Genomic DNA, 24,528 nt, shown 5'->3' on the forward strand with positions numbered 1-24,528 from the left:
ACTGATAGGAACTTTCCCTGCATCCTCAACTGCCCTAAGAAATAACTCTCTTTTTATTAAATCAGATACTTATAAAAAATGAATTCTGGCTGGGTGCAGTGGCTCACGCCTGTAATCCCAGCACTTTGGGAAGCCAAGGTGGGTAGATCACGAGGTCAGGAGTTTGAGACCAGCCTGGCCAAAATGGCAAAACCCCGTCTCTACTAAAAATACAAAAATTAGCTGTGTGTGGTGGCAGGCGCCTGTAATCCCAGCTACTGGGGGGGCTGATACAGGAGAATCACTTGAACCCGGACAGTGGAAGTTGTAGTGAGCCAAGATCACGCCACTGCATTCCAGCAAGACTCCATCTCAAAAAAAGAAAAAAAATTCTGAGATAAAAACAATATTAATAAATTTTGTCATGTACATGCCACATGCCAGGCATTCTTCTAAGTTCTTTAAATTTATTATTTCATCTAATGCTAGCAACAACACTATAATGTAGGCACTATTCTTTTTTCTCATTTTAAAAATGATCAAAGTGAGACTTAGATTGTAAGGTCATACAATAAATACTATCCGACATAAAAAACATGAACTATTTATTATAGGTGGCTTAAAATATGGTAAATCTGATTATTATATATTCTCCAATTCAGCTACTTAACAAATGAATATTAGTAAACAAATTCAAGTTATAGGATTATGCAGAGTAAGTGTTGGGAAGCAATTCTCCATGGGTCTCTGTGTTTGTTTTTGCAGAAGCACTTGGGAGCAGAAGTACTGACTGCTTTTGTACCACATTATCTTTTCAAGGATATTTGTATAGTGAGCAGCCTTGGAAGATAAAGCCTCTGGAGCAAAGAGCAGGCATGGCTATCACCCATTATAAAAGATTTTAGGTCCCTAAATTCAGAAATCCTCTCCTGTAATAAAATCCAAACATGGCCTAGTGCCCTCTGGCCCTCTTTGCATCATCCTGTGCAAAGTGGGGGTCAGGAAGCCAGTGGAAGAAAATAATGATATTCTGCCTGAGTAATAAATACATCACTGTGAGTAATAAAGGCCTTTGTCTCTGACCCAGGAGTATCGTGCCTTCTTCTAGCATCCATGAAACTATGACAGACTAATTTACTAGCTTGCAAGTGGGCTAAAATCTCAAATCTTTCATAGTTTTTGACACTAAGCTTCTATTTATTAAACTATTTTACTGGTTTGCCTACTTTATTGGTTCAGGTATATGTTTTTATTTAGATGATCACCAATAAATAGGTAACAGACTGAACTTTATCTCTTGCTTTATCAAAAACATCATATTTCCCAAACTAAAATTCCATCAGGCCACATTTTTTTTTTTTTTCTGAAACAGTTTTAACCATCTTAATTGCTATACCAATTATGGGCAAAGCACACTTTTCAAAAAAGTTTTAAAAACTAGTATGGACCCCAAACACAGAAATTTATACTCTGTCAGATTCTGGTTCTACAAATATTATCTAATAACATACAACTACTGTTGGGGAAAAATTTAAATATTAGGGAGCATTGATGGCTTGTTCGATTTGGTGAGGTTACAGGCAGAAGTTAAAATGTATTTAAAAGCAGCACAGAATATAGCTAATCAAAAAAATGACGGTACAGATATATTGTATATATTTTTACAACTTACATTTACTGATAAAAATTATTCAAATGGTGGTTTTAAGATTTTACACATTTTTCCCTCCCAATAAAATGTTCTCTCTCAGATACACAGTTTAAGAACTAGTCATTTAGAATAAACAATGAAAATTCATTCTTCTTAAGCATAAGCCTTAAATTACTTTATAAGAACAGACTTTTTTTCTAAAATTACAAAAGTGCCCTCTAATGGCATAACTTTTCCTCTCATTTCTTTTCGTTACTTCTAGGTAGGCAGAGCTTATCCAGATTTAAACTTTACATTAAATAACATCAATCAGAGTTTCACTTTAAGCACTATTTCTTTTTTCACGGCCATCTGGTGGATGATGTAGGAAATGTGTTTGCACAGCAACAAATCTTGCTATCTTTCTACAACTGAGGCTTTAGTTCAAACATAAGTTGAAAGTTGCTAGGATAATTCCAAATATTTTTATTTTGCTAGGCAGATCAACTTGGTTGCACAGTTATTATCCACAACCCAGAAGAACTTGGTGGTGTTATTCGGTAACTGAAAAAGTTGACTTTGTTTCAATTGAAAAGTACTAATGAATAAAAGATATAGATGCTAATATATAATTAAGCTATTTTTATGTTGTCAAAGGCCTTCATATTTGGCACAAGTCCTCAGATACTGCTAAAACTGAGGTGAGAAAATAAAAATGATCCAATGATTTGATACACCTCAATCTTTAGAAAACAGATAATTGGTGATATGACATTTTTCTTTGGAATGCCCATATCCTACAGGTTAAAAGGGGAAATAAAACTGGCCAAAGATTAACCATATAGTCTATACTTACAAAGGTAGAGATGGATTTGGATAATCCAAAGTAAATTAATTAGTTTATACGGTGTATGAATATATACACACACACATATTTTTAGATCAAAAATGTGGAAACATTATGAGTTCAATCAGTTGATATTGGAGTTAAGGCAAATGAGTAGTAGTCCCCAAAGAGAAAACTTTTAAGTATAAAAATGGAGTATCTGTTGCTCACTTTCTGGTGAGCAGGTAAATACTATACAACCCAAGAGATATGGAGAAGGGATTCTTTCTAATATTTTAGGACTATGGTGATGGGTACTTGCTTCTCCCCTTCATCACCTCCGGTTTTAAAGAAAATGTCAGTGAATAGATTTAAAGCATTTTTATTGCTCTTCAAGGAGTAGGGAGTGCAGCAAATGATGGATAACTGAGCATGTACAAACAATTCTAAGACTTTCTTTAGCATTAATTTGAACTTCATAGTCTATGGAACTTTTAGGTAAATTAAACAGTCCAACTGACCTGGCATATCCTTTTCCCACAGACCTGTGGAAATGCTTGTGAATTATAAAACGGTCAGTGATAAGCAAAGTAAAACTTTAAAGGGAGTTTGAGTAATTTATTGTATCAATTAAATGCCCAGAATTACCTCTATCATCACAAAAAAGCACAACATACCTAAAAAAATTAAACTTGCCCCAGAATGTCTATAGCAGTTCCACTACCATCATTTTGCAAAATTTATCTGCAATTACATAAGATCAACTAGTCAATTTATTCACCGTGGTTAAACCACTGGTTCAGTTAGCTAACATTTCTTATTTGAAATTGTATGCACAGTGATAAGAAACAAATCTGGCTAATTTTTTTTCTTAAAATTCCACTAAATGGTTTTACCACATATGACAATTAAGACTCTTAAGAGCAGACTCTTATTTCAACCACTAGAGAAAGCTTGTCTTTAATATTTACAGACTGCTATTTGGTTGTATTATCTGAGCAATTCAAGCAATTGCAAATCTGGTAGATATAAAGTTCTTTTAGGCTTTCATGTAATGGTCCAAGGCTCTCAAAATAGAAGATGTGATATAAATTAAGGTACCGTGACCTTTCTCAAACTGTAGCTTCCTCAGAACAGCAGCCAACAGCTTTACCTACCTGTGACAATATGATCAAAACAAATTCCTCCATCCCTCCAACACCAACAACAAGTTCTTTGCAGAAATGTATAAATGTAGCTGTCAAAAATGTCATCAAGCTCTTATACACGTTACATGTTATAAAATTTAAGATCAGATTCATCAGTATAAATATAACATAAAGTATAAAATTTGAAAAAATATATAGTATCACTGAGATTCGCATAAAAATTATCTAATGTGCCTGGTCATGTGCAGGCCACGAAGTTGGAACAAATTTACAATGACAAAAAAGGATGGGCATTCTGATTTACTTGAAGCGAATGTACTGAGAATAAATGGAATCTAATGTTTAATTAAAGAGAGTGGAAAGTGCATGATTATAATTTAGCAAGAATAATTTCAAGCAATGGTCTGCCACAGAGATTTCTGTTATTTTCTTTTCCTAAGTGCAAATATTTAGTCTTTTAAATTTCCATTTTTAAACTCAAGGCCATTTGTTTTTGTTTGAATCATTCATGTCACATTTGATAATAAATCTGAAGCATTTGGTCAAGGTGTAAGAAAAACATATATCGCTTTGGTTGGGGGAAGAACCTTGTGTCTGGTGTTGACTTGCTGGGCAGCAAGCAAAGGGGACTGCACACTTTAATACTGAATGTCCACCATGTGTCAGCGTGAACGTACGGATTCCCTCAAGGCAAAAATGCAACAATCAAAAGTTGAATTCCCAAAAGCTGTTTTATTTTGTTTTCTTTTGCAAACAATGAAAATGTCTGAAGCTAGTTGTTCTTAAAAATCCGAATCTGTTAAAAATTTGAAGGAAATATAGCTTATTACGGACTGACATTTCCATATTTGAAAAGGGAGAAATAAAGCAGATGGAAGTAAAGGATTCCTGGTCTGCCTTGAGGAGTGGTCTCTGGCACATGCTAGGTGAGCTTACACTCTGCGATAACATGCCAACTTCTACACAGCTCAATAAAGTAGAGCCGACATTATGTACAGAACTCATACACTAAAGCTCTCTAAATGCAGGCTGTCAGTGCACAGTGGCATGATTATTAAGGGTTTTAGAGTTCATTATGTCAATAATCTATGGATTAGGGACTTGCACACGCATTTCAACTGCAATCATTCCAACCTCCCTTAGCACTTTTCTAAATGACTGCCAACTTTCCTTCTGGAAGGAAATTAAATTAATATAAAAAAGCAATGTGAAATTAAAACATGCCAAGGATTCGAATAAAGTTTCCAGTCTGTCACGCACTCCCTCTGAGTCTCATGATGCAGAGTTCATAACAGGGATAACATTAGGGCATTCTAATTTAAAAGATGGCCAAGCCTACACAATCAGAATTATTTCAAAGAGGATCAGATTTTAAAGTAAGTAATCTTGTATTCCCAGCAATATTAATGCCAATGAGAAGAATAATGAACAATAGAATTGGCCGAAATAAATGTCCCATAGATAGTAGTCTGTAATTCAGGAAGCCAGACCCATTTTAATAAAGAAAGGAGTAAAACTCTTAAAATGTATCAGATGGGTGATTAGAAGATACGACAAAGTTCAAAAGCAGTGTATGGGAGAATGCAAAGAAAAACTGGAACAAAATACTAAATACCTTCTTCCTATCAAAATGTCCTGTACATGTGAAACTGAGATAGCTGGGATAACTTCCACTGTCTTAGGTGATGCTAATGATTCTTAGAAAGCCCCAAAGGAAGGAATAATATGCTTGGTTGCTTTTCTTGCTTTTGTTTGGCAACTAAGCCTTATTTCCTGTTGATCTGCAACAAAATGAAAATGACTTCCTGTGCAACATTCCCCAAAGCAGTTTACAAACTGCATACCTCATTCTCTACTGAAATTTAGCTAAGATGGAGCATGGCAGTGCGCCAGTAGCATGTAGCAACAGCACATATTGGCCTGGAAGGTGAGGCATGAATTGTTGTGGTCAACAAAAAATACTGAGTCCCTGCAGTGTGTAGCACCCTAAAAATTTGATTTTTTTATAGCCATTTTATCCAAGAAGTTAACTCTTCAGTAAGTCACTCCATGGATTTCTTAGGATACCACAACCTAAATATGTCCAAAAGAGCAAAGATGAAGAGATTAAGAGTTTGTCAAGTATTGATGTCATACTCCAAACTCAACCGGGTACTGTGAGGTCTCAAAAAAATATATATTTTAGGAACTTAGAATCTTTTTATGGGCAAAATGTACCTGCCCAGCCAACAGAGTCCAATGTCAGCATTTCCACTCATTTATTATTTTAATTCAATATCTATATAATAAGTTTTTGCTACATGCCAGGTACTCTTCTAGGAACAGTTGTGACCTCAGGAAGTGAGTGTTCTAGTGGTCGTGACAGCCAACACATAAACAGATACACAAGAAAACATCATTGCTGGTAGCTATGCTAAAAATTAAAATAGGCTGGTGTGAAAGTGTGGTGATGGGCTGTTTTAGATTGAGTATTTAGAGTTTTCCTAGAGCAGATGACATTTATGCTGTCATCTGAATGACAATAGGAAGCCAATGAAGCAAATAAATGTCAGGAGAAAAAGCATTCTGGGCAGAGAAATAGCTGGTGTGAAGGCACTGAGATTGCACTAAGCAAGAGGTATTGACAAAAGGAAAGGACATCAGTGTGGAACAGAGTGGGTGAGGGAAGAAAGGAAGACCAAGTAAGTTATCTCGGCACCAAGTATGTGCCGATCACATAAAGATTTACACCCATATTAAGGGGTTTGGATTCTGTTCCAAGTGTGTTGGAAAGGCCCCCACCACCAACTTTTTTGAGACGGGGTCTTGCTCTGTTGCCAAGGCTGGAGTGCAGTGGTGCAATCATGGCTCACTGCAACCTCTACCTCCTGAGCTCAAGAGATCCTTCCGCCTCAGCCTTCTGAGTAGCTGGGAATACAGGTGTGTGCTACGTTACTCAGCTAGTTTTTAAATTTTTGTATAGAAGGGATCTTGCCATGTTGCCCAGGTTGGTCGCAAACCCCTAGGCTCAGGTGATCCTTCCATCTTGGCCTCCCAAAGTGCTGGAATTACAGGCATGAGTGGAAAGCTCTTTAAGCATGGAAAGGCCATGAAGTGATCCAAGCTTTTTCAGGAATAACCCTGTCTATTGTATAGAAAATGAATTTCAGAGAAGAGGTAGTGTTAAAGGCAGAAAACAACTTCATCTTTGTGAAAACAAAAAGATCAGATGAAGGCTACTGCAGTTGTCCATGGTAGAGATGGTGGTTGTTTCAACTTTGGAGAGGAGATGAGGAATAATGGAAAAATTGGGTATATGTTTAGCAGTTGGATTGCCAGAATGTGCAGGTAAGTTGGAGGAAGGAAGTGAGGAAAAAAGAGGAATAAAAAATAACACATTGATTATAGGAACATGCATATGATAAAATGACAAATAGAAAGTAATGCAAAGATAGAAGAAATGAGAGAAATAAATTAGTCAAACAGAATTTTCAGGTGGCATCTAATAGCCTGAATAGCTGTCTATCTTAGATGCAGTTTTAAAAACTAGTTATTATATTTAAGAAGGTATTAGAAGAGAGGAGAAAAAGAGGAAGGCATTCTCTTTAAATGATGAGAAACATAAATGAGGAAAGGCTACAGTGGAAATTAGTAGGAAGTGTGGTTAAAAAAATAGAAGACTGATTTCAATTATCATGGTGGGAAATGTGATCTGCCAGACACAAGGATGGTTGAAGAGACATATTAGAGAAAGGCAATACATACACACATGCACCGCCCCCCAAGAAGTCGCTTCTTTGAACTTAAATTTTAAGGGAAAGGATGCATATTATTTGAGGCCAACCCATTTGTTAAAAGTACCCAGAGGAGAAAGAAGTCCGAAGGCATATTTTCGTCCTGGAAAGTGGTTATGGTAAATGAGAAAGAAACAGAATTAAGAAAGACAGATACAGAAGGTACAAAGAAAATTTGACAAGAAAATATTACTGTTTGGTATATGTGACCAGACCTCTTCATATGCTGTATCCAAACAGATAGGCTAAATAAAACCTATGAACCTTCCTAGAAACTCACACCTGCCAAATACCATATAACTTATGCTACTAGGCATTTATTTGGAAAGAAGCACCATCCCTGGAGGAATTCTAAAGGCAATGGAGTAATCCAGAATGTAGTAAACTACACAAGCATGAGCAGGGAAGTGGCAGATGGTGAGCTCAGTGAAGAAAAGACTAGGAGGGAATTGACTGCAGTCACCGAGACAGTCGAGAAAACCAGGCTAGAGAGAGTAAGGAAGTGACTGGCAGCATCTTTAGGACGGATAGCAAGCTTTGATGTATAATACTTCACAGGGCAGCTCAGCAATCTTTTCATACATTTTGCAATACGCATGTTAAATGCACACTACTGATGGACCAAATTGAACCATCACTAGCTCTTCTGAACTGAGATAACTACTGATTTTGTTTGCTAGTAACAGCAAGGATAAAACTGAAAGACTAAAACAGAATAGTACAGCAAGAAAAAAAGATACTAAAAAACTATCAATCATTTCATTCAGTCATGACCTTGAATTTTTGTATATTTTCCATCTATCTCAGGCCATACGTACTATCTACTTAAAGGATCTTAAACATTCAAAAGGTTTTTCTAGTTCTACTCACCATATTAACAAGATAAGGTACTTAAAATGATTCAAGTTCAAAGATGTTTCTGTTCTTATGACAAACCTGGTTTTAAAAACTGCCTTGGTGATTCTGCTGGCGATGTCTGTTAAACACATGGGTTGAATCCTCCCTAAAGTTTCCGTCAAAGAAATCTTTTATAACCCAGCTTCGGTGATGTAACAAGAAGCAATACCCACTAATAAGGCAGTAACAACAGAAAAGAGCCAGCATGGTGGGATTACGGAGTTCAGTGGGTAATTCCACAAATATATGTAGGGCATTTACTCTGTACTAGGCACTGCCTGACATGCTGGGAATGAAGCAGTGAACAACAAGTGTGAAGATCTTGAACCTGTAGAGCTTATACTCAGTGGATAAGAGGGACGAGAAACAAGTACAGAACAAAGTATAATTAATATAATGATCCCAGAGGGCACTGAGCACTCTAAAGAAAATGATACAGGATAAGGGACTAGAGAGGACCTTTGGAAAGGTGAAGGCTGGGAAGAAGGGGCCCTTCTAAGCTAAGTGGTCAAGAAACCCTCTCTGAGGAAGGAACATTTCAGCAAGGGCTCGCATGAAGAGTAAGCCATACAGAGCCACGCAATTTTGGAACCAGAAGTGACTTTTAACAGATGAAAACACTGAGGAAGAGACAGCAGAAAGACAAACACTAGTCTCCCAGGCTTTGCACCTGCGAACCTGCGTCACCTGAGTTAACTGCAACCATCAGCCACTAAGAGGGACACGCTGCCAAGTCACGGGGACTGTAAGACAGGCCCTGGCTCACCGGGGCCCGGCAGTCAGGTCAGGTGAGGAATAACTGGCCAGTGTTAAACCCAGGGAGGACACCAGATGCTCTGACGTCCATTATCAGATGAGACGGATTAGAGCCTCTCCGGCTAGCCCAGCCAGTCCCCATGGTCAGCATGGTTTTAGAGGAAGGAGTTTGGAGCTCAGCAACAGAAAGGCATATCTGACAAAGCCATTCCACTGAAGGAAGCAGTTTGAAAGGTAGGAAGTGTTCCTACAGAGGGAGGATGCTTCCTGACTTTCCGGAGTGAGATACCCAAAACAGGGCTATAAAATCTCCGGGGAAATTCTCAATAGGATTGCGACAGTGTGGTGTTTACTTAGATGGTTTGTTATCTGAGCTCTCCCTGTACACTGTCAATAAGTCAACCAGTGTTTATTAAGTGCCTACTCCAAGTCCCCTGGGAACCTCAGAGGCCAATAAGGTGGAATTACAGTCCTCTGGTGAAACCGAAGACTTAGTTTCTTACGTTACTTTCTCGTCTCACTTGAATTATAGTTTTTTTTATATTTTTCTTGTCCCTATAAAAAAGCTCTTCATGGGGCCTATATAACACAAGTTTATGAACAAAAACTACCTTTTACTCCCCTTTATATTCCCTTCATAGCTGTTTTTAGTTTTCTTGTATAAAGTAGGCATTAGATAAATATTTGCTGAATTATACTGTTTTCAAGAAGCTAACAGTAGACAGCAAAGCAATCTGAAATATCTCCCATCAGAAAAATTCCTAAAATTTCTGTACTGTGCAAAGAAGTTAGGGGTGGCTGTTTACCAGACCCTCAAGGCTAATTCTTAGCTTCAAGACTCCAGAGTCAGGCTTGAATTTGAATCTGAGTTCCACTCCTTCCTCTGCCAGAATGCCTCCATACCACTGTGACTGTGGGCAGATGATGCAACTGCTCCAAGCCTCGGTTTCCATGTTTGTGGATTGAAGTGTAACAGTAGGTCCTGATGAGGCAGCTGAAGGGTAAACGAGGATGCTGCATGAAAATCAGGACATGCCAGTGTAGCAGTACCATCTTTCCAATTATGAGACTAGGGACCTTCATGCTATCTGACTTTTCAATCCCCATGTCCTATTAATCCTCAAATCCTGCCAATCTACTTGCTGCATATTCTCCAAAATTTGTTCTCTCTTTTCTATCCAAATTGCCAATGCCTCAAATTGTCCACTTATTGTGTCTCACCTAACTGCTCTCATACCCTTTTCCAACATCTCTCATTCATTGTCTATGGTACTGACATTGGCATCTTTACAAACAAAAATCTGTTTCACTCTTCGAAAAACTTAAAAGTCAGGTGGCTTCCCATTACCCAGAGGATGAAGTCTACGGCCCATGAGGTCCTTCACTCTCAAGCCCTGCACTCTGCCACACTCATTTCCTACAAGCTCCTCACCCTCTGCTTCATATTCCCAGTAAGTGCCTCTAGCCTGGGCACAGGCCACTTTTTTTGCTAGGATGCCTTTACTGCCTCTCTGGGTGGCAAACTTCTACTCATTCTTTAAGACTCAATCCTCAACAATGACAGAGAAATTTGGTTGTGCACTTTTCTATGCTCATATTTCTATTGAAGACCATCTTAAATTGTTTGTACACATTCTAGAGTTTTCTAAGGGTAGAAAAGGAATCCTACGTATATCTACAAGTTATAGTACTGACCACAGAGCCCAACATCAAGCAGATACTCATGACATTTTGTGGGTGCATAACGAATAAATGAAAAAGAACATTCAAGTTGACTACTGTAGCTGATGTACAGAATTTGTTTCGAGAGAATATAGGCTAAATAGCAAATAAAATATGAATGTTTTGACAATTTTATGGGCACTAAATTTATATATAATAGGTTATTGCATGAAACCTAAATAGTCTGGAAGCGTATCTCTAATCTGTTGAGGGGGACATCATGGACATCCACTGGCATGGCTGCCATATGGTGATGACATGTGCTGGATGGTCCAGGAGCCTGGTGTAAGGATGCATTTTTCTGTCTTTAAGAACACAAAAATGTCCTGATAAGAACAAAAATAGCATATTACTCAGGAGGGCCTCTTTCCCTCTGAAATAATGTACATTTTGGTTTGCTTAGGATCTATTCTGATCTGAGCACAGGAATGGCATATACGAGTGCTTCTCAAACCTTTGTGGGCACAGAAATCACTGTTTTCCCATTAAAATGCAGAGTCTGGTTCAACAGGTCTGGGGTAAGTCCTGAGAATGGTCCTTTCTAACGGGCTCCCAAGAGATGTTGATGTTGACAGTTCATGGACTGCACGCGAATAGCCAGGTGATGGATGGGTCTGTCTCTTCCAGTCTCGCGATTCTCATGTATTTTTAGGTGATGGATGGGTCTGTCTCTTCCAATCTCGTGATTCTTGTGTATTTTTATTTTGAAACTTCCAAAATATGAAGACCTATAATCTGGTAGTAGCAGCAGTAGGATTTTCATCTCTAGGATTTTGATTGTTAGAGCTTTCTGATCTTTAATTTTCATTGACTACCAAGTTTTAATATTTTAAACCTCTATTTAGGGAGAGGTATGAATGGGAGAGACATTGCCCGTATCCTTTCTTTTTCTAAGAAATATTATTATATCCATACTATTTCAGTTTTCTCTTTTCTCTACCTTCTTTCTTTAGTTTTATTTTTTTAGTTTTGAGACAGAGTCTTGCTGTGTCACCCAGGCTGGAGTGCAGTAGTGCAATTATGGCTCACTGCAGCCTTGACCTCCCAGGCTCCAGCAATCCTCCCACCTCAGCCACCTAAGTAGCTGTGACTACAGGCACATGTCACCATGTCTAGCTAATTTTTTTAGTTTTTGTAGAGACGAGGTTCAAAACTAGGCTGGTTTTGAACTCCTAGCCTCAAGTGATCCTCCTGCTTTGGCCTTCCAGAGTGTTGGGATTACAGATATGAGCCACCGTGCCCAGCCTACCTCTTTTACATTACAAAAAAAAAGTTTATTCCCTCGAGCAGTTTGTGTTTATCACAAAGCCCAATAACGGACCAATGGACTATTTAGGAGATGGTGACAAGATTCAAAATTACACCAAAGTTTCTGGTTTGTTCATATACTTAAATAGAGTTTGCAAAAATACTACTAATAAATAAAATGAGATCAAGAAGAAACCATTTATTACTACTACAGAATAATAAATTGCATAGAGTAAAACAGTGATGCTTCATTCTGTCGGCCTAATCCCACATTTACCGAAATATCTGATGGTCTGGAAGCTTCAACTCTCCCTCATCTTTACCCCCAAGGTCCCCAGCAGTTCTTTTGATGGGTCAGCACTAAAGCCTAAGTATTTACTATTAAAGGATGTGTGGTGGCCTCCAGTGCCAAAGCACAAGACATAACCAAAAGAGTAATTTTAAAAAACTATAATAAAGCTAATATAATCCATAGATAGATGAATGAGTAGATGTACCAGTGACCTTAAAGAGTTAAAAGGGTTAAACCCTTTCCATGCCCTGGAAATATTACTTCCAGAAAAAAGGGGAGGACACACAAGTATGAAGTTAACTTGTTTTTGTAAAAGAAAGTAACTTAAAAGGAACAGTTTTCAAATATGTATTTATTCTATCAGCCCTCTTATAAAATCCAAGGCCCCCAAAACACATAAAAACACCTCTGGAGAGATTAGAAAATATTCTCCAAAGATATTAGTTCCTGATAATTTAGTAATTTGAGAGCTTGTTTGGAAGTTCTGGCAGGGGAGCGCAGCTACTCATACACCCTTGACCAAAGACCGGTCCCCCTCCATCGGGACAGTCATCCTCTCTGGCCCAGTACGCAGCTTCAGGAGGGATGCACATGGAGCAGGGAGGGAGGAAAGGACACGCGCCTAGCCAGCCAGATCAGCCTAATCAACCCTGGCCATCAAAGGGGTGACAAATGTCGCAGCCAGATCACCCTCACAGCCACCATCTCACAATTTGGAGAAAGAATAGGTAACATATCATTTCCTTTTCTTTCTCTCTCTTTTCTGCTAGCTCAAAGTTCAGTGTCTCAGGTGACCTCTTCCCATGTCTGAGTTCCTCATCAATTCAGGATTGAGTTTTCTTGCAAACACCTGAATTTATTTTTTGGTCTGTTCTTTACTTCCCCTTCTCCCCCCACCAACTACTATGTAATTTTTATTATTTATTCATCTATTCATGCATTTATTCATTTAGTCAAGTTTTGAAACAGTTTAAAGGCTGCCAAAGCAAAATAGAAAAAGATCACTCAACTTAAGAGTAAGATCTGAGTCAAAGATCTAAGTTGAAGAAGTCCTTGATTAAACCATGATCGGCTTTGGTACTTTGACTGAGTCTCTTAATCCCCTTCAATCTGAATTACCTCATCTACAAAATGGAGACAATTATTCCCAGGATTGCTATGAGATTAAATGAAATAATTGATATGAATGTTCTTTTAAAATTAAAAAGGTTCTATTGATCTTCAAGTAGTGTAAGCCAGTTTCTCAAAACTGGTTGCAACGTTTTATTCGGCAGCAAAAACCATGTCTTGACTTACTCTTAAAACAGAGATATGTGAAGGAGTTTCAGCATCAGATTATTCCATCTTTATTTACCTCACCTATCAGGTAAAAGATTAGGACCCTATTCAATTAGATACTCATTAGAAGCACAGAGTAAAGGCCAAGATGTTGGATTTTTAAAAATAATCACAAAAATAATTGTAAACTCTTAATATGCTTTCTGTTATCCTTCATACACCATTGCTGAGGACATCAACATTTTTTAATAAACAAAACTAGATCAACGCTGGTTCAAAGGTGAGTGTGCTCGGGCTCTTTAGGCACTATATCTAGCAAAGGATTTAAGAGGCACGTGTTGAGATCAGAGCACTGAGGATTAGGATCAGTTCCTGGGATGTTCTGCATTATTATTTCTGGATTAAGAGATGATTAAAGAAAAGTACACTTTCAAAAGGCAAACAACACAGACAGATCCCACAGTCATTTTCAATAGTTTATAGCAAATTGTGATGAAATAATACAAGCATGTAAACTTCCAACAATTAGAGAGATGACAAACCACAAGTACTGACACAATATGGGAATTCAGACCCACAATTATGTAATCCTTTCCCCCCGAAGGAAGTAAGATATACAGTGAGGTGTGGTTTTTCTTCTCCTTTTTTTTTTTTTTTTAAGGGAAGCACTAAGGAAAAAGCTGCAGCTAGTGAGTGTTGCGGTCAACAATGTTCAGTGATCATTACACAAGATCGAGCCTGCCAAGAGAAAAAGAGGTCTTGAAACTGCCTGCTTGTTGTCACTGCTTTGTAAGTGTGAATAAACTTTAAATGTGGAAATTAAAAAAAAATATATAGACTGAGTTTGGTGGCTGAAGTGCTGAGTGTATAAATACTTTCACTATCTGAACTTATTTTTCTTAGTAAATCTTAAAGGGTTTTAAACTTTTGGAATTTTTGGCATATCATTTGTATATATGTTTATAGGTGCTCTCATTTTGCTGAAATGTACAATTTCATCCAATTTTTAAAAAATAATTTAAAAATAATTTTTAAAATCTTAGAACTGATCTAACCTCAACTCCTGCCTCTCAAGAATGCCACATAATTAACATTATAATGGAATAACTTGATAGGTAAATTTACTAACTGCTTCTAATTTCACAAGGGATTCTGCAGCTTATTGATTTTTCAGTGATTGCAGCTACCATACATAATTGGAATATGTTTCAATATCATGGGTTATGTGTCTCTAATAAACTTATGAGTTATTTTTTGAATCCCAAATTTTCTTATTGGGCTCTATTTACTGAAGAAAATATATTTTATTATTTCCTTTTTCCGATAACTTGTCTCCAAAGTATGTGAAAGGCTTTGTCTGTCACATATATGTGCACATACAGACACACACACATACACGGGGCGGGGGGGGAGAAATCAAACTCAACAAATAGCATATCCTAGAACATTGCAATACCCAGATTTGAATGACTGGGTTAGTAGGACTAATTAAAAGGAGGGCTGAAGAGAGAAAATTTGACTTCAAGAGATAATTTCAGGCTATAAGTAGACTTAATAAAGCCAACTGACAACCTAGTTTACCTTTTATGATTGGAGGAGAATCTATGCAAATGGTGACTGGGGGTGTGGGGGGGCCAGGGGAGATTTACATCAGAACCTATGCATGTTCAGAGATTACTTCACTTTCAATGATTTCCCCTATTAAAAAAGACTTTAACCTTCTGGAAGGAGAGATACGGGGATTACGTATCACTGTTAGCCCTTTGTGTCATTTGTAACTAGTGTTTTTTACTCTCAAAGGTAAGTTTTGTTTCTGTTTTACCTGAAATAATGATTTACAAGTAAAAAAGTTTAATCAGTTTCCACTTTAAAAATTCCCTGAGAAGTTAACTATTACCAAAAACAAACAGTGACTGCATAGACAGTCTACAATTATGGTCTTGTGGATTTAGGCTAAACAAGTGGTATTCTGAATAATTAAATTGTAAAAAACTTCTAAGCAAATTGTCCAGACAAATTAATTTGGCAACTAATCTCAGCCTACGTTTTTAAACATTTTTGCTTCTAAAACCAAAGAGTTACGACTTTATTTTAAAAGTTTCTGTGAGTTTAGGTCAGTCAGATTTATCAGGAGTAGGAGGATAGAATATCTTCCTCACTGGGTTGCTGTGAGGGTTAAGGAAAGTGATGTATGTGGAAGTGCCTTGTAAACAATCAAGGGTTATATAAAGATATAACATTATTAATAAATAGAATCATTTCCACTTCCACTGTGAAATTCAAAGCATGGAAACAACTTTAACATTAGTTAATAACTGACAGCATTACTGAGAAAAAATATAATTTCAAAGAAAAACTGCAAAATGTAACACAATACACATGAAATATGATGGATGGAACATTTTAAACTCTCAGATTACTGAAATTTTCAAAACATAATGGGGCACAATATGTATTTATTCATAAAAGAGGAATTATGAAATACCTCTACAAATAACAGAATAATATTGAAAATAGTAACTAGTTTGAGAGCTTTTTCAGCTTCTTACTCACTTCCTTTCAACGCCTCTCACTCAGTAATGTGTTGTCTGCACTGAGGTCTCCAAACCTCTTAGAATTGTGATTTTAAGAAAATGTATATGCATGTGTGTGGGTTTGTGTGTGTGAGTCTGTATACACACATACATACTCACAGTACATTAAAAAATACTTAAAAGCACTCTATACTGGGATGAGTATCATAGATAATTATAGTAGATATAACTGTACATTTCAAATCTTTTTCTGGTTAATTTCAGAGGTGTTTTGTAAAGAGGGCTGATTATATTATTATTATCATCATATTTTTAGAGATGGGGTCTCAGTATGTTGCCCAGGCTGGACTGCAGTGGCTATTCACAAGGGAGATCATTGTGTACTATAGCCTCAAACTCCTGGGCTCAAGTGGTCCTCCAGCCTCAGCCTCCTTAGCAGCTGGGACTATAGCTGTGCCACTGCACCTAGCAGAATGTCATTATTTTTATCTTGCATTATTTTTGCTTCACACATGCTGTCACCTCTGCTGTTCTTTGTTGTTCCATGGCCGTCTGATATCCTGAGTAAGAGTGCTTTTGTTAATTTATACAGTATTAACCAATATTCACAAAACTTGACTTCATTCTTTACAGATAAAAGTGACTATAAATAGATCTTCTGGTATTTCCTTCTTACACCATAATGAGGCAATCTCTGCCACACAATGAGGCAAAGAGGGCACCCCCTTTTAGAGACCTCCGCTTCACGAGGCTGACACTAACAGAAGCTGAATATCTGTTCAGTACGATTTGAGAGGCAATGGGCAACCTCCACTTTGATTGTTTAAAACAGTATCTTGTATCCTCCACTTTACTGCAATTAAAAGACAAGCTTTTAAATGCTAATATTCACTGGGCCTAACCTTGCAAAGATAATTTCAAATGTCCTTTTCTAATTCCTGGACAGCTTCTGATAGTGTCAACCTTGGAAAGCAGAGGTCTCTAAAAGGGGGTGTCCTCTTTGCTTCATTGCGGGGCACAAATTGCCCATTATGGTGTAAGAAGGAAATACCAAAAGACCTATTTATATTCACTTTTACGTGTAAAGAATGAAATACACACACACACATATATTATACACATACATATTGTATACATATATGTATAAAATAACCTCTTTCTAAAATGTTGTCTTAAGTGACCTGGCTTTACCTAGTTATTAAAATACCTTTGTAAAAAGTTAGCTGATATCAGTTTACCCATTTCCCATTGCAGAAATATTTTCATATTTATAGAGGACACTGAAAAATAAAATTACTTTAAAAGTTAAAAAAAAAAAAAGCATATTTTTTGAGGTAGTGTTTTGGTACCTGAGAGGCCTTGGGAGCAGGGTACCTCTAAGGCCATCTCTCATGTAACCCACCTGTTAGTTCTGCTAGTATGGTGAATCCTGCTATTGCTATCACTAAAGTGTTAAATGTTTACCTCTCATTTAACATGCAGTTTTCTTTTACCATAAAAAGTAATGCATTGTCATAGCACCCAAAGAACTGACAATATCAGAGACTCAGGAAGGCACAGCAATAAACAACTGATGTTTTTCCCCAGTTAACTACGTGTCTTAGCTAGCGCTGGTGTTTCTGATCTCTGTCCCACTGTTGGCAACAAATCTCTCTTGAATTACAGGATGCAGCGACTTATGAATCAATCCAAATTTGAAGCTTTTGATAATATCAGTAAATTTTGTGAATGTTGGAATTTAATGTAAAATGACAACATTTATTGAGGGCCACCAACATACACATAATATTTAGACCTATATCCTATATATATACACACACACACTAGTGTATTATTATGGGTAAAATGTGTTTATTATGTGCTTTTAAATGTATTTTTTTAAAGAAGATAACTCAAATGAATCGAGTACTTTTATGTTCGCATGGAGGGTTTTTTGTATAACTCTGATAATTTAATTGGAAATGCATTTTATTACTGGAATAAAATGCATAGCATTCCACATGGCAATGCCCACAGACTTAGTATCCCTATGACTTGCACGCAAAAGAGTCATCAAAGCCATCTCTGAGGTGTCTACGGATTACTATGGTTTACTTTTCACTACAGCATAATATAAATTATAACCATCTACACTCCAGAAGTCACCATACACTTGTAGCAGCTACACTGGAGAAAGTAATCCTAAATAAATCAATCAGGCCCTTTTACACTAGCTTTTCTCTCTCAAACACAGTATTTTCAAGTAAGTACCACAACACTACCCCCAACTGTCTGCCAACAGTTTGCCAACTGCCAGGATAGGGCATTGTCTGTCTTGTATATACCAATTTGTTCATAGTCCCTACATTGTAAATTTTAAAAACAGTCATGGTGATTTCAAAAACAAGATATCATATTTTACAGGTCTAATTATGAGTTCAGATTTTACTGCTTATTTTGGAAAATGTTAAATTTCAGTCTCCTATTTTATTACATATGTGTATACAAGGGCATTTCCTCAGAAGACAAGATATGGTGATTTTCAGTTGTTGATAAAACACATATTTGAATATAGTCCATATTTCTGGCTATGTTTTTAGATTGTGGAATATATGTTCTCAGAGTACACAGCTGGAAGAAGAGGGTGTTTACCTTGATTTCCTCTTAGAGAGAAGAAACACTGACAGAAACTTGTACAGTCTCCATTTACTTCAGCTGGTCACCACTATTTGTGATATCAGCTGAAATCATTCCAGTTAGAAAGCAAACATGCATGCATGTTGTGAACTGATTTTATAATTTGGTTTTTATATTTAAAAGTCTCCACACTATGGAGGCCGTGTCTAAGAGTCCTACTCAAATGAGTTGATTCTCAATCATGCGTAATCATATTTTTATTGAGTACCCTCCAAACTTTATATAATCTTCCCATTATTCCTAAAAATGTTTTTCTTTTAACTATAAAAAAGACAGAAAATTATTTTAAAAGAAGAATTGAAAGAGACATTTGATAAATTATATTTATGCTACTACCTCTAGCCATATTTTTCTTTTTTAAAGAAAAGATTCATTTCAGAGATTTCATAAGTGAAGCTAAAAATACATACTTCAGAGAAATATATAAAATATTAATTGTGTCATGTTCAAATTTACTACAGAAAAAATTAACAAGTGAAATCCAAGACCTATTAACTAACTTACTAAAATAAATCAGTTTCCAAAGGATACGGAAATTATTGAAAGAATAATGACATACAATATTGGAAGTTTCTATACCTTTCTCATAAACTTGAGGTCTGTGGACTTTAAAGTGAAGTTTAAATCAAAGTTAACTCAATGAGTTCCTTGAAAAAAATTGGCATTGTAATAGGGCCCAATACCCAGTTGTTCTGTGGCCAAATTTGTCTCTTTATCCCAAAGTGAAGAATCTACAGACACATTTTGCTAGCTTGCTTTTATACCACACTGATCAAATTTGTTATCCTAAATTTTTAAAATCAAAACAAGCCACAACTTTTTTTTATTGGGGGAATTAACATTATATATTACATGTTTTCCAAATATTTCAAAAGACTAAAATTCATGTGTTTGTTGGTTTGCAGTTTTTAGTAAAGTACCAGAAGGAATGGGAAAGATGTAGATATTGCATCTTTGGGTTGTGTGTTTAGGAAGGAAGCAGCCAAGGATACACCTGCTTTTGGCACTGGCTTAGGCACTGGAACAGCAAATGCCAGGTGTCATCTCAGAAGAGGCAAGAAATACGTGAAATACACACAGCCAAGCAAACAGACTTACACTGAAGTGGTGTGATTTTCAACAAAAATATAACTGAGTTTATGGTCAACATACCACCAGGTGATTCAATAAAATATTAGCATTCTTGTTTTTCTGTCTCATACTACATGATTATTTTTTAACAACAGCAGCAAAATATTTACTTTTTTCTACGAGGAAATTAACATGGAAGCATGACTGCATGCATGCTAAGTGTCATGTAATATTACATTTGTTATACAGTGGAAAAATACAGCAGAATTTATCCTAACTTCAGGGAATAAAACACAAAGTATTTTAAAATAGAGTATTTAAATACTGGAGGGTTTGATTTTAAAATCAGCTTTCAAAGCAAAGATTTCGTATGGTTTACTATTTACTATCAACCACGCTGTGGCTTCTATTAAATGATTATGAGCCCACAGGGGAAGAATAAATTATGTTCTTTAGAATAATCATTCTAAAATAAACATTTAGAGGTTCTAGATATTATTTCAGGGTCAAATGAATTAGTTGAACTATTTTGTTGGTTATATTGGGTATCCCTGCCTTTAACCCAATACAGATGACTATGAGACATACTTTCTTCCAAGTGGTTAGCTGATGGCGACTGACTCTGGCAAGGTTCAGCTGCTACTATAGGTGTATGGCTCCCCAAAGCAAGACCTGACAGGAAGGCAGGAAGCAAAAAAGTGAGAGAGAGCACTGCTTGGTCACTATCGACCACCTTATCATGGAGAAACTAAGGAAAGGAGATTAAAATAATTTTAATTAGCACATATGATGTGGAATTCACACTCTGTTTCTATGCTCTTGGTTGATTCTGTCATCATTATTCCATTTCCAATATCTACTCATCCATCATACCAAAATGGTATGTCCTAACAACTACAATAAAAACACAATCAGTTTTAAAATAAAAATTCTGACCTCTAGATAGGCTGAAGAGAACTGCTATAAAAATAAATATTTTATTTCTACCTTTCTCCCCTTCATGTCAAATAATTTAAGAGTTTTAAAATACATTTTTTTTTCCCCTTCCGCAACAGAGTCTGGTCGATAAATCCAAGTGAGAAAACTAAAATCTGAAACAGCAAGGTTCATGCAGCCAACTGGAAGTGTCTCCACATTAAGTTGACAACTGACCCACTGTGGCTATTTTCAAGGTAGCATTCCATCGGCCTGATACTGGCAATGTTGTGACAATAGTCTTTACTCTTTAACATTCACACTTTACTATGTGAATGCTAAACAGACCCAGGACAAATAAACTGAGGGTGGGGGCTTCTCTTATCCTTAGAAGGATATTTTTCAATTACATATTTTGTTACATCTTAAGAGATAAAAGCTGTATCTGCAAGTGATTAAAAGATGTTTTATATTCATGGTTTCATTTCTGCTGAAATAAATGCGTAATTTAAACCACACATAATTCATAGCAATTTAGGCCTATTACAGAGTTCTAGCTTCTTTTTTATGATAGTTACTAATTAAAACAGAGTGTTACTGCCACACTAAGCCTAAGTCTTTGACATACAGGTTTAATGAATAAAATGTCCTGACACAAAAATGAAAGCAATAATGGAGACAAGGCTGCAAGCTGTTATGTTTCAAGTGTGTGGTAAAGATTAAGGGCATTCACTGAAGTGATGAACTGTACAGAGAAGGACTTTGTAATTTCTTTCTTTAAAGGAAGAAGTAAAGGAATTTTTAGAGAAATCTGAAATAGTACTAATTTCTCTAACTCCTAGGCCCCTCATTCCCAGTTGTCCCTCTCTCCCCTCCAAGAATTTAAACTCATAAGAGTCACTTTTGAGGAATAAATGATGGGGTATTTTAATATAATCCTGAATATAGGTTTAGATTGAAAATGGGAATTGGGACCATAATTAATTATGTTGCCAAGTTTTTTAAAGTTTAAGAAGACAGATGGAGGCAAATGACATTTTATGACAGTGCAACCTTCTAAAAGTTCATAGATTAAAACTTTGGTAAAACAACAGTATCTTTTTTGACATTTGATTAATCCCATATGCAGAATGACTGAAGAATTAATACCGTTTTGGTGTTTTCACTTTCTGAAACCACTGTAATAAGAGACTGACATAAACTCAAACCCAAGTATATAAACACAGTCTGAGCGAGGGTTGCGGCCTTATTATTACTCTTAACAAACAATAATGAATAATCATACCGATCGCCCTCACCACACTCTGCTTTATATACATATTCCCTCTCGGATCCATCCATCACTTCTTTCAAGATAATGAAACAATTCAATCCCATCAAATCCCCCGCAACCGCTCCCTCGGGGAGGGATGTTTTATCTCTACTTCTGCGAGCCCAGGGAGGATTTTACTTGTTTGAAGGGGGCGGAGAATAGAGCGGGGTCCTATTTATTTCCATTGATGACTCCCCTGGTTCTCACAGGCGCTCAGGGACCGGGTGGGAGGAGGAGAGGAGGAGGTGCGGAGATTCCCTCCGTCAGAAAAGAAAAAAGGGTTCAGGAAGCGAGGCAGGAGGAGGAGGGGTGGAGGGGGAAAGAGAGGGTAGTGTGTTTGGGGAGAGCAAACTAATAAACTGTTCTTTGTGATTTAGCGGGATCGACAGATGAGAAGCAAATTTATCAACCCAACAAAGTTGCTAAAAAGAACTCTGTAAATAAATTTAAAAAAAAGAAGAAGGAAAAAATATAACAACAACAAAACCCAGGCTTATACTCAGGTTCATTTCCAGCTCAAGGTCTTGGTTTTAGGGAGCCACCCGTACCCAAGAGCAAGAAATGGACAGCGCCCGGAAGGGGGCCTGGAGGGGAACCGCGACTTGGCCAGAGGGACAGCTCAGAGACAGCGTAGAGGTGCCCGCGGCAAACTCCGAGAAGCTGGTGCGGGGCGGGTCCGGGGAACTGCGGGGAGCTCTCACGCCTGGGCCTGGGATAGGGTGCGGGAAGAAAGGGGAACCGAGAGCGCACAATGCAAAGAAACCGCACCCCAAATTCAGCAGTTTGCAAAGTGCCTCCAAGAAAACAGCTGGGACCTGGAATCACTCGTTCGGACTCCTAGGTTGTCGGGGCCGAGGCGACTCGGCTCAGGAAGAAAAGTAGCGCGGGTGAGAGCGAACCCCAACTCACGCACAGACGGGACGAGGGCACGAAATCGAGTCTCCGGGCTGGGGGCGGAGCGGGCGTCACCTCGGTGGCAGCTCTGCTCCCCGGAAGAAAGTATGAGCCGGTCCCAGGCCACCTCGCTCAGCCCAAAGAAGTTTCTATAACGATGCTCGCCTACCACGCAGAGGACACATGAGGAGCCAGAGCGGCTGGGGGTCGGGCCAACTGAACTCCCTGCCCCGGCTGCGCAGCTCCCAGACGCCCACCAGGAACTCGCGCGCTGCCTGGACCTCTAGCTTTTCGCCCCACAGGCAGACGCCCTCTGCAAAATCGCAGTCCCGCAGACTTTCCTTAGCGGCGGGCGGAGGGCATGAACCTGAAAGAGGGAGGCAACAGCCCTCTTGGCAGGCGGGCAAAGTAAGTGTCTAGGCTAAGTCCGGGATAAAGGCTCCGCGACTCCCCGGACCCCACCGCACCCCGAGATCCCCGGTCCCAGGTCTTCCCCACCCTTGCGCTGTCTGTCCAACTCCTCACATCTCTCCGGGCCGCCCAGCTTCGACAGCAGCTAAATTAAAAACAAACAAACAACAAAAATAAAACAAAACAAAAACAAAAACGAGAGAAACCTGCTCCTGTCCCTCATGCCCTCAGTTCCTACTGATAGGGCGCCCTTGAGAAGCTTATTGGGCCCTGACGATTTGAGGGCGCGCGCCTCGAGCCCCCATCTCGGATGACCCTTCGGGCGTGAATGCTCCTTGTGCTAGGTCTAGGGGTGGCGGGCTAAAGCGTCAGGGCTCTGGGGCATTGCTTTCCTCTCCCCACTTACCTTAAAAAGATCTGTTTGTTTTTCATAGGGAAAAGAGGAAAAATCCCTCACCGAGGTGTGGTGTGCGAAATAGTCCACGTCCCCGGACCCTGCCAAGATGCTAAGCACCAATATTCAGGAACTAGAAGCCTGGAGGGCGGGGACGGAGGCAGATAAAAGAGAAAAATTCAATCCGCTGAAGTATCCCAACTTTGCAGTCTGCACAGCAAACTTCAAAGGCGGGCGAGGGCGGGCGGCGGGCGGCCGCCGAAGTTGCTGCGAAGTGGAGTAGGGAGCCGCGCGGGACTGGGGAATCCCGGGGCAGAGCCTGGAAGCTGCGGGAGGTCCTTTTAAACGGCCGGGAACGTTCGGGGGCTGGGCGGCGGGAGGATGCCGCAGCGACCCGCGGGGCTGGCGCGGGCTTCGCCGGCGGCCGCGAGTCGCACAGGCGCCTTGCTGGAGCGCCGCGCGGGGTGCGGGTAGAACCGGGCGCACGGGGCGGCAGCGGCGGTGGCGGGTGCGCAGCTCAGTTAGCTCCGCTCTCTCGCGGCTGGAAGCGGGGAGTGTGTGTTCGCTCCAGAGTGTCACCGCTGAAGCCCGGAGTCTCTTCTCCTCCCAGCCCTAACCCCTCCCGCCTCACCGCTGCCCGCCCGCCCCTCCCTCCTCTGCCCGTTGCCTCCCCCTCCGTCCCTCCTTCTCTCCCTCCCGCTGCGCGCCAGCGCGCGCGCACGCACACACACACACACACACACACACAGACACTCATACACATACACTCACA

General features: G+C 38.8%; 1 protein-coding gene across 3 annotated transcripts in view; it reads right to left on the reverse strand.

Moving 5' to 3' along the window:
- The window catches only part of NDNF (neuron derived neurotrophic factor), a 43,635-nt gene that overhangs the window by 18,715 nt on the left and 392 nt on the right, over positions 1 to 24,528 (reverse strand). Inside the window, exon 1 of one of the 3 annotated variants that reach the window (XM_033215141.1) lies at positions 23,769 to 24,403. The exons of 1 other annotated variant lie outside the window; for it this stretch is intronic. In XM_033215141.1, coding sequence (XP_033071032.1) covers positions 23,769 to 23,794 — 26 coding nt within the window. In that variant the 5' untranslated portion in view covers positions 23,795 to 24,403. Of the gene's footprint in view, positions 1 to 22,970; positions 23,321 to 23,768; positions 24,404 to 24,528 lie in introns of those variants that run through there. One more of the 3 variants, XM_033215144.1, reaches the window with a different exon arrangement.

This window comes from Trachypithecus francoisi, unplaced genomic scaffold (assembly GCF_009764315.1).
Source record: "Trachypithecus francoisi isolate TF-2019V2 unplaced genomic scaffold, Tfra_2.0 Lachesis_group1, whole genome shotgun sequence".
In the NCBI taxonomy this organism is placed as follows: Eukaryota; Metazoa; Chordata; class Mammalia; order Primates; family Cercopithecidae; genus Trachypithecus; species Trachypithecus francoisi.